Source organism: Pteropus medius, unplaced genomic scaffold, assembly GCF_902729225.1.
Source record: "Pteropus medius unplaced genomic scaffold, Ma_sr-lr_union100, whole genome shotgun sequence".
NCBI lineage: Eukaryota > Metazoa > Chordata > Mammalia > Chiroptera > Pteropodidae > Pteropus > Pteropus medius.
Window position 1 is genome coordinate 6129521 of NW_024354911.1, and position 9208 is coordinate 6138728.

The window sequence follows — 9208 nt, forward strand, 5'->3', positions numbered from 1 at the left end:
CTCCCCTTCCCTTCTCTTTCTTTCCCTTCCCTTCCCTCTTCTTCCTTCCCTTTCTTTTTATAGCCTGTATAGTAAAGAAAGGCAAGTGAGGAAGAATCCGCTATTAGATATTGAGTGAGTCAGACTGTCTGCCACAGTTATCTTTTACAGACCTTCTAAAATATTCAGCTTATCCAATGTTTTAGTTGCATTTGACCTGTTATACCTATGGGCTGCCTTAATATATTCCCTTAGTTTAGTTATCATCCTATTTTAAAAAGACTTTTTAAAAACCATATTTTTAAAATTAGCCTCCCAGACCATTTTTTTTTCTTCATAAACATTTGCCTTGGGTCATTAGGTATTTTAAAAACCATTTCCAGACTGTCTACAGGCAAATAACTAAAACTCTTCATTTTAAAAATGAACCAGTGCCTATATTTATTTTTGAATTGAAAAATTATGAGATAGGTTTATTTCTTTTTTTCTCTCTCTTGACAGAATATTTATTTTTTATCTTCATTTTGATTCTTCCACAATCACTTTTTTGAGGGGTGGTTTAGAGTCAGTGAAAATTTTGCTGGAATTGAAGAGCATATTTGGATGTGCCTTTTCCAGGTTTAAACTATCACAATAAATGTTTACAATACTTTTACTTTTGAACCTTACCCTTTTTCTTTTATGGGTTGATTATTTTACTTAAGAGCTTAATCCTGATCCCAGGGAAATGTTAACTGTTTGCTTCTTTATAAAGGACACATAGTATACATGCAAACATACCTACTTTTTTGTACTGAAGACTCCTTTTAAAACAATTTTTAAATTGTGGTAAAATATACCTAACAAAAAATTTGTCATCCGTTTTTAAGTTTACAGTTCAGTGGCATGAGGACATTCATATTATTGTGTGACCATCATCACCATCCATCTCTAGAACTTTTTCATCTTTCCTACCTGAAACTCCATACTCGTTATTTAATAACTCCCCGTTCACCCCTCCCCCACCCTATTAACCAGCACTTAACTTTCCGTCTCCGTGAATTTGACTATTCTAGAGACCTCATGTAAATGGAGTTACACATTATTTGCCCTTTTCTGACTGGCTTATTTCACTTAGCATAATGTCCTCAAGTATCCATGTTGTAGCATGGGTCAGAATTTTCTTTTTGAGGCTGAAATATATTTCACTGTATGTATATACCTCATCCTGTTTATCCATTCATCCATCGATGGACTCTTGAGTTGCTTTTGTGCTTTGCCTATTGAGAATAATGCTGCTGTGAACCTTCTGAGCCCTCTTGGGAGCCAGGCAACAGAGCAGAAGCACACTGATGCTTTAGGTGGACTGGGTATGGGCGTTGTCCAAGGAGCTGCTCTCTCTGCTCAGAACATGTTAATGAAAGCTCTGGGTCTGGTGGTCATTTATTAGACATCAAGCTGCCACTAGAAAAACAGTTATTTTTTTTCTGAAAGTAATTTTAAACCAATTCATTTTTTAAAAAATAATATATATAGTACTTGTATAACATGTACTTTAACTTGGTAATTGAATATACAAAAGAGAACGCGCCTTTGATAACTTCTAATAATGGTATCCATTATGACGTGGATAATCACAAATTCCCTAAATATTTATGGTTTTAAAATTTTTATAATCTCTTTGTGTTAGATTGGCCCTCTTAAAGAAGCTTTGCCCAGGATTTCTTTGGCTTGTTCTCATGTCCTAATATTCTCAGGGAGGGGAAGTCCATCTTAGTGGAGCTGCTGGTGGGTGTGGGTTTCATTCAGAAGGCCCCTTAATGGGAATGTGTCCAGATTCCATGGCAGGGTCCCAGCAAAACCTGGAAGGTATTATGTGTGCCGGCTGTGGAGATGGAAAATTTGAGTTTGAACCAGATCTGCTTCTTACAAGTGAGCAAATAAATGTATCTGTCATTTACTGAGCTCTAAGGGAATGCAAGGCACTTTTCTGGATACTGTATGTATTCATTTAATCTTCACAATAATCCTATCAAGAGAGTGACTATCATGATTCTCAATTTACAGATAATGGAACTGAGATGTGGCGGTGGAGTTCCTTGCCTAACTTGACTCAGTTAATAAATAAATGGTGGTGTCAGAATTCAAACCCAAGCAGCCTAACTCTAGAATTGGGACTTTGTTCTTCTAAACTCTCTTCTAGAAATTGAGATTTGCAGGATGGAGTGAGGAGGAAAATATAAGTGTATCTGAAAAACAACCTGTCAATGGTAGAGCAGCGCATAAATGTTTGTAGAGGGTGTTGTTATTTTAATAATCCTCCCTCCTTGTTAAAACAAAAGCTCAATTTCTTAGCTTGTTGGAGGCGAAATCTATCCCCTGTGTCCATAAGATCAACCCCTCTGAGAAGTCCAGTTCAGGTATGACCCAGTGCAGTTTACTAGGGCCACTGTAACAAGGTACCCCAAACCGAAGGGCCTAGAAATGTATTGCCTCAAAGTTCTAGAGGGCTGAAGTCTGAAATCAAGGTGTCAGCAGGAGCGTGCTCCCTCTCAAGGTGCTAGGAGAAGATCTGTCCTCAGCCTCTCCCTTAACTTCTGGTGGTTTGCTGGCAATTTTTGATGTTCCTTGACGTCTGCATCACCCCATCTCTGCCTTCACCTTCACATGTGTGTGTGTGTCTATAGATTTCCCCTTTCAAAGACACTAGTCATACTGGATTAGTGACCTCACTTTAACTAATGACATCAGTAAGACTCTTTTTCCGAAGGAGGTCACATTTTTTGGGGTGGGACTTCAACATATATATTCTAGCCAGAAGAAAACAATTCAGCTTATAACACCCAGTGTCTCCTTCTGGTCTTAGTGGTGCCACAACAAGTGGGGGTGAGAATGAGCGTGAGGACCTGGAACAGGAGTGGAAGCCCCCGGACGAGGAGTTAATCAAGAAACTAGTGGATCAGATCGAATTCTACTTCTCTGATGAAAACCTGGAGAAGGACGCCTTTCTGCTAAAGCATGTGAGGAGGAACAAGCTGGGATATGTGAGCGTCAAGCTACTCACATCCTTCAAAAAGGTGAGGCTTCGTTCTCAGAAGCTGCCTCAAGGATTTCAAGAGTGTTTTGGGTTATAGGTCTAAATAACTTTTACTCCCTTGAAATGTAATGACTAATATTTTTATTTCCTCTGAGGCCTGAAAATAAGATAAATGATCAAGAGAAGGGACTTAGGGTTCTTTTTAGGAATGCTCTCCCACACTATTAAAAGGGTCCTGGGTGTTGGCACAGGTCTCGGCCGAAATAACATTGCTTATTTTTAGTAGAGTTCTGGCACTCTTGCCAGGCAGGTGAGTGGCCAGAAGGATTCTGTGCCTGGACAAAGGGACTCAATGGCCTTGCAAGACACCTATCAGGCCTAGAATTACATGAAATCTAATCTTTTCATTTGTCAAGTTGAATAAATAAGAGGAGGAAGGAATACTTACTACCCTGGGAGATGAGTCTTCTCCAAGACTCCAACAAAAAAGCCTTTGTTTTACAGTGCGATACCACCCCCCTCATCTATAGTTGGACATGTGGGATATCTAATGACTGCAGCCGTCTGGGCAGCAGACCACATGTCCCTGCTGTGTACACATCCAGCAACTGGGCTGTGTTTGCCCTGCTTCTCGAAGAGCTGACGGACCAGTTGGCGTAAGAACTCTGTGTCTCTCTTGGGGGAAGTGTGTTTACTAGAATGGAAAAGCACTACGTGGCCTGTTGTATAACAAGATGTGTAACAAGTGGGTCCTGGCCAAGTTGCCTGCGCCCTTGTCAGGGAGCACTGAGGAGCCCTTTTCCGTCAGAGCTCTTCTCTGCCTCCCCTCCTGGTATTCTCTGCCCTCTTCTGTTGCTTTCTTGCCTTTATTTATTCATTAAACATATTCATCCTCTATGCCGAGTACTGCATTAGGCACAGGATATACAAAATAAATTTGGCATTCCCCCTGTCCTTGCAAAGGCCAGTGAAGGAGAGCGATCAGTGAAGGATTACAGTACCACAAAAGAAAGAGCATAGGTTCTGTTGGGGACAGGTCGATCAGAGCAACTAACTCTGCCTGGAGAATTGAGAAGTCTTCCCAGAAGCTGTGACATTGAAGTAGGGTGTTGGAGGATGAGTAGGAGTTTTCAAGGTATAGGAGAAGAGAAGGGACATTTTATGTTGTGAAATGAAAAACTCACTCTTCCTCCTGTGTTTCTCCTTTACTCTCACACTACTGCTGTAGTCACACTTCTGACACCAGATATGAGGGAGAGGGTTCCTACACCAAGCAATTCGGTGACACCAGCTGAGTGTCCTACAATTCTGACACTGTCTACCTAGAGAGAGCATCACATTCTAGAAGATAAGGGCTCAGTCCGATGAGACTGCCGCCCACTTCAGCTGCCAATTTCAAGTTGTAGGTCTCCAGGTTACCCACAACTGTCCATCTTGGCTACAGATCAGAGGTGCATGTGACCTCTTCCCCTTGGATTCAATTACTTGCTAGAATAGCTCCCAGAACTCAGGGAAACACTTACTTACATTTACAAGTTTATTAAAGGACATGATTAAGGATACAGAAGAATAGCCAGATGAAAAGATACATAGTATGAGATTTGTAAGAGTCCTAGGCACAGGGACTTCTCTCCTAGTGGAGTTGGGGTGCATCACGCTCCAGGTAGTTGGATGTGTTCACCCAACTTGAAGTTCTCCAAACTCTGCTACTGGGATTTTGCGGAGACTTCTTCATGTAAACATGATCAATTATTAACTCCATTTCCAGTTTCTCTTCCTCTCTGAAGGATGTGTATGTGTCTGCATGTGCATGTGTGTGTGTGTGTGTGTGTGTGTGTGTGTGTGTGTGTATTTTGTGTGTGTGGTGGGGGCTGAAATCCCAAGCTTCTAATCATGGCTTGGTCTTTCTGGTGACCAGCTCCCATTCAGAAGCCATCCAGGAGAACACGGAGAGTCACTTCATTAGAATAAAAAATACTCCTAGTGCTCTTATCCCTTAGGAAGTTACAAAGGTTTCAGGAGCATAGTGACAGGAAGTGGGATGGAGACCAAATATATATATTTCTTGTTATAAATCACAATATCACACATGTGCAGAGAACAGTAGTGGGCCTTCACATGTAGTGTTTGAGGGACACTCAAAATGAAGCAGCCAATGGACTCACCCTACACATTTCTCTTACATTTTTCCTCCCCAGGGACTCTAAGAGTCAGCCCAATTTTCTTTCCTTTTTAAATTGCCACTACTTAGGAGGGGTCTTCTCTGTTGAAAACTAACCACAGAGTGGACTCAGATGCCCCAACACCTCCAAAATGAGAGCAAAGGCCCTTTTCCTTTTACAGGGTTTCCTGCTAATCGTAATAGAAAACCTATAGGACAAAGGTAACAAACAGGGAAATTACAAAGTTTCTGAAAATCTCACCAAGTTCTTCTAGTAATTGTACAAAGCCCACTCCTTCTAAAGGCTCACAGACACAGGCCTCGGATGTTCAGACTGTGACTGAGATTGCCCTGTGGACCTTGCTCCTGGCTCTGGAGGGGTGTTGGGTTCTTGCCAGAGCCTGCTTCTCTCTCAACTGGATGTGGTTATCTGGCAGTTTCTCCAGCCCTCTGAGTAAGACAGCACTGGCCTCCTCCCAGGTGCCCTTTGCTCAGGCTTCAAGCTCAGGCGGTGGCTTCTCCTTCTTTCCTGAGGGCTCCTTCCCTAAGGGGTTTTGTTCTAGCCCTAAGGGAGCCACTGCTTGGCTTTTCCACAGCCTGGCACCGACCTGCAGTAATCATCTTCACCCTTTCTGGATCCCTAATTGATTCTATCCACCTGAAGTCTGACCCTTTGCCTGACCTGCTTTTCTCTGCCCTTAGTGTGTGTCATGGTGATCAGCCTATTGAGTCTGTGTGTGGGTTCCCATACTCTAAGCCCAAGTCTGGGCCATTTCACCTGGAGGCCACAGGCTAGAGTGGACAGTGCTCTCTTTCCAGGAGCCTTCCTGTACTACTGATATTTCCGCCAAGGTACCCTCCTCCCCATGCTGCCCTGTCAGGGAGCCCTCCCTTCTTGAGTCCCAGGAAACTGCTGTTTTGGTCTCAGGGTTCCTCTGCAGAGCAGCTGATTTGGCCTGGCCTCAGAGGATTTGGGGTGATCTCGCCATTCCTGGCTCATGCTGCCCACTCCACCCACCTCCACAGTTTTTGGGGGGTGACTCATTCTCCCTGGCATTCCCTTTGCTGGAAGTGGCCTCTTGAAAATTACTGTTTTACGATATAAATATAGCTTTCACATACTGCAACATTGATACGCACAATTTCCACTAAGGGAGGAGGGGGACAATTTCATCCTCCGCGAGGCCAAAGTTGGGTTTAATTTCAAGTTGAAACAGTCCACATTATTTCCAGGAGGTAGTATAATGAAATATGAAAGGTCTTTTGGAACTTTCTTTGTATCAAATGCAGAACTGCAGAAATACAACTTCAGAAAAGCATTTGAATGTTAAAATCTCTCAGTCCTATCACAATGAGAAAATGTAATATTTGCACCTAATATTTATTGAGTACTCACTGTGAGCTGGATACCGTAATAAGTTTTATAGATATATATAACGGGTGTCTGGATGTAGACATGTATATATTTATTCATTTAATTTTCACAGCAGCCCTATGAGGTAGGCACTGTTAACATCTCCAGTTTACCGGTGAGGAAGGTGAGGCGCTGAGAGGTTAAATAACTCTTCAGGTCTCACTGCCAGTCGGAGGTGAGCTGTACATTTGTGAATTCAGTAGCCTTGTTCCAGAGCCTGCAGGTTTAACCCCTAAACTTGTGGAGGGTAGAATATTTCCATCACCATGAAAAATTATATTAGACAGCACTGCCCTAAACTATGCTGCCTCACTTGATGTCATAGAAAGTGCATTCGTTCACTCGTTCACTAGATTTTTAAGTGCCTCCCACATTGGGTATGATTCTATACACCAGGGTTCCAGGGATAAGGAAAGGAAGGATGGCGAGTGCGGAGGACATGGGGTGACAAGGACCTTTCAGATTTGCTTTGTGTTCTTCAGGTGAAACACCTTACACGGGATTGGAGGACCACAGCATATGCCTTGAAGCACTCAGTGACCCTCGAGTTGAATGAGGACCACCGGAAGGTGAGGAGAACCACCCCTGTCCCGCTCTTCCCCAACGAGAACCTCCCCAGCAAGATGCTCCTGGTCTACGATCTCTACCTGTCCCCCAAATTATGGGATCTGGGCACCTCCCAGAAGAATGGCAGGGTGCAGGAGAAGGTGATGGAACACCTGCTCAAGCTCTTCGGAACCTTTGGTGTCATCTCCTCAGTGAGGATCCTCAAGCCTGGGAGAGAGCTGCCCCCTGATATCCGGAGGATCAGCAGCCGATACAGCCAGGTAGGGGCTCAAGAGTGTGCCATTGTGGAGTTTGAGGAGGTAGAAGCAGCCATCAAAGCCCATGAGTTCATGATCACAGAGTCTCAGGGCAAAGAGAACATGAAAGCTGTCCTGATCGGTATGAAGCCACCCAAAAAGAAACCTCCCAAAGACAGGAACCAGGATGAGGAGCCCAGTGTGAGCATCCATCTGAACAAGTCCCTGAACAAGAGAGTCGAGGAGCTTCAATACATGGGTGACGAATCTTCCGCTAACAGCTCCTCTGACCCCGAGAGCAATCCCACATCCCCTATGGCTGGCCGGCGGCATGTGGTCACCAGCAAGCTCAGCCCTTCTGGCCACCAGAATCTTTTTCTGAGCCCAAATGCCTCCCCGTGCTCGAGTCCTTGGAGCAGCCCCTTGGCTCAGCGCAAAGGTGTTTCCAGAAAATCCCCGCTGGCCGAGGAAGGCAGGCTGAACTCTAGCACCAGTCCTGAGATCTTTCGCAAGTGCATGGATTATTCCTCCGACAGCAGCGTCACTCCCTCCGGTAGCCCCTGGGTTCGGAGGCGCCGCCAAGCCGAGATGGGGACACAGGAGAAGAGCCCCAGAGTGAGTCCCCTGCTCTCTCGGAAGATGCAGACTGCAGATGGCTTACCTGTGGGGGTGCTACGGTTGCCCAGAGGCCCTGACAACACCAGAGGGTTCCATGGTGGGCACGAGAGGAGCAGAGCCCATGTGTAAATACTTTCTATTTTTAATACCAGCTCCATCGAAAACCACCTCTGTTTTCAAGCTTCTGACAAACACCTGGCATGATATAAAATGAAATTAAGTCCCCTTTGAAAGATTTTGTACACATGTAGACCTCTTAATTTATATATTTGTAATGTATGTAGATTGTCTGGTACGCTCTGGCTTTAAGACCAAACACCCGTTCCTCCTAGCATGACCGTTGTTTTGCTGCTGCCCAACGTGCGTGAATGTCATGGCTCCGTACGGCTATGGGACAGAGGCTCCCCAGGGAAGGCCTGGCAGTGAGTCTCTTCTTTGGGGCAGGGTTTTTCCCTGTGGTGACTGAGCTGTCCTCAGTTGGCCATGCAGGGGCTTCCTGAGAACCCAGAGGAGTTCTGTTGTCCAATGGCAACTAGTTAAGCCGGTAGCGTGGTTGCTTCTAGAACCAAATGTATGTTTCCTGTCAAGTGAATAAATAATAAAACACCCAGCTGGGAGTGCTGCCTCTGAAGTCATAGACTGTGCCTGACAAAAGTCTGCCTGTCTGACAAGGCTGTGGTTAGTGTGTCATGAGGCCCTGAAGAGCTTAACAGAGACACAGTTCTTGAATGTGCCCCGGGGCAGCCCCGGGCTCTCCCTGGGGCTCCTAGAAGCCTGGGAGGTCGGCAGAGTTTGTGCAGACTTTAGAGCACCTCGGCTCTCGGCTCTCGTCACAATGAATCCTACCCAGCAAAGGCAGCTCAGTACAGACCAAGGCCTCTAGATGTGGTCCCCTGACTAGCAGCATGGACATCACCTGGGAACTTGTTAGAGATGCAAATTCTCGGGCCCTGCCTCAGACCTGCTGAATCAAAAACTGAGAGAGGGGCCTGGAATCTGGATTTTAACAAGCCTTCTGGTGATCCCGATGCATGCCGGAATTTGGGAACCGCTGTTACGGACGAAGGTGTAGGACTGGAGGTCAGACAGTGTGACTCCCCCCAACCAACCCCCACTTACTTGTTTTGTGAGCTTAGGACGGTACTTACTAGTCCCCCTCAGCCTTGTTGTGTCCCTACTAAGTGCTTTGTCATGATGTCAGTGTCTGAAATGCAGTT

The 9208-nt window shown here is 45.0% G+C and overlaps 1 protein-coding gene across 1 annotated transcript in view; it reads left to right on the forward strand.

Moving 5' to 3' along the window:
* Positions 1–8622, forward strand: part of LARP6 (La ribonucleoprotein 6, translational regulator) — a 20719-nt gene extending 12097 nt beyond the window's left edge. The window contains exons 2-3 of the mRNA XM_039856482.1: positions 2825–3035; positions 7053–8622. Coding sequence (XP_039712416.1) covers positions 2825–3035; positions 7053–8120 — 1279 coding nt within the window. The 3' untranslated portion in view covers positions 8121–8622. The remainder of the gene's footprint in view (positions 1–2824; positions 3036–7052) is intronic.
* Positions 8623–9208: the final 586 nt, after the last annotated feature.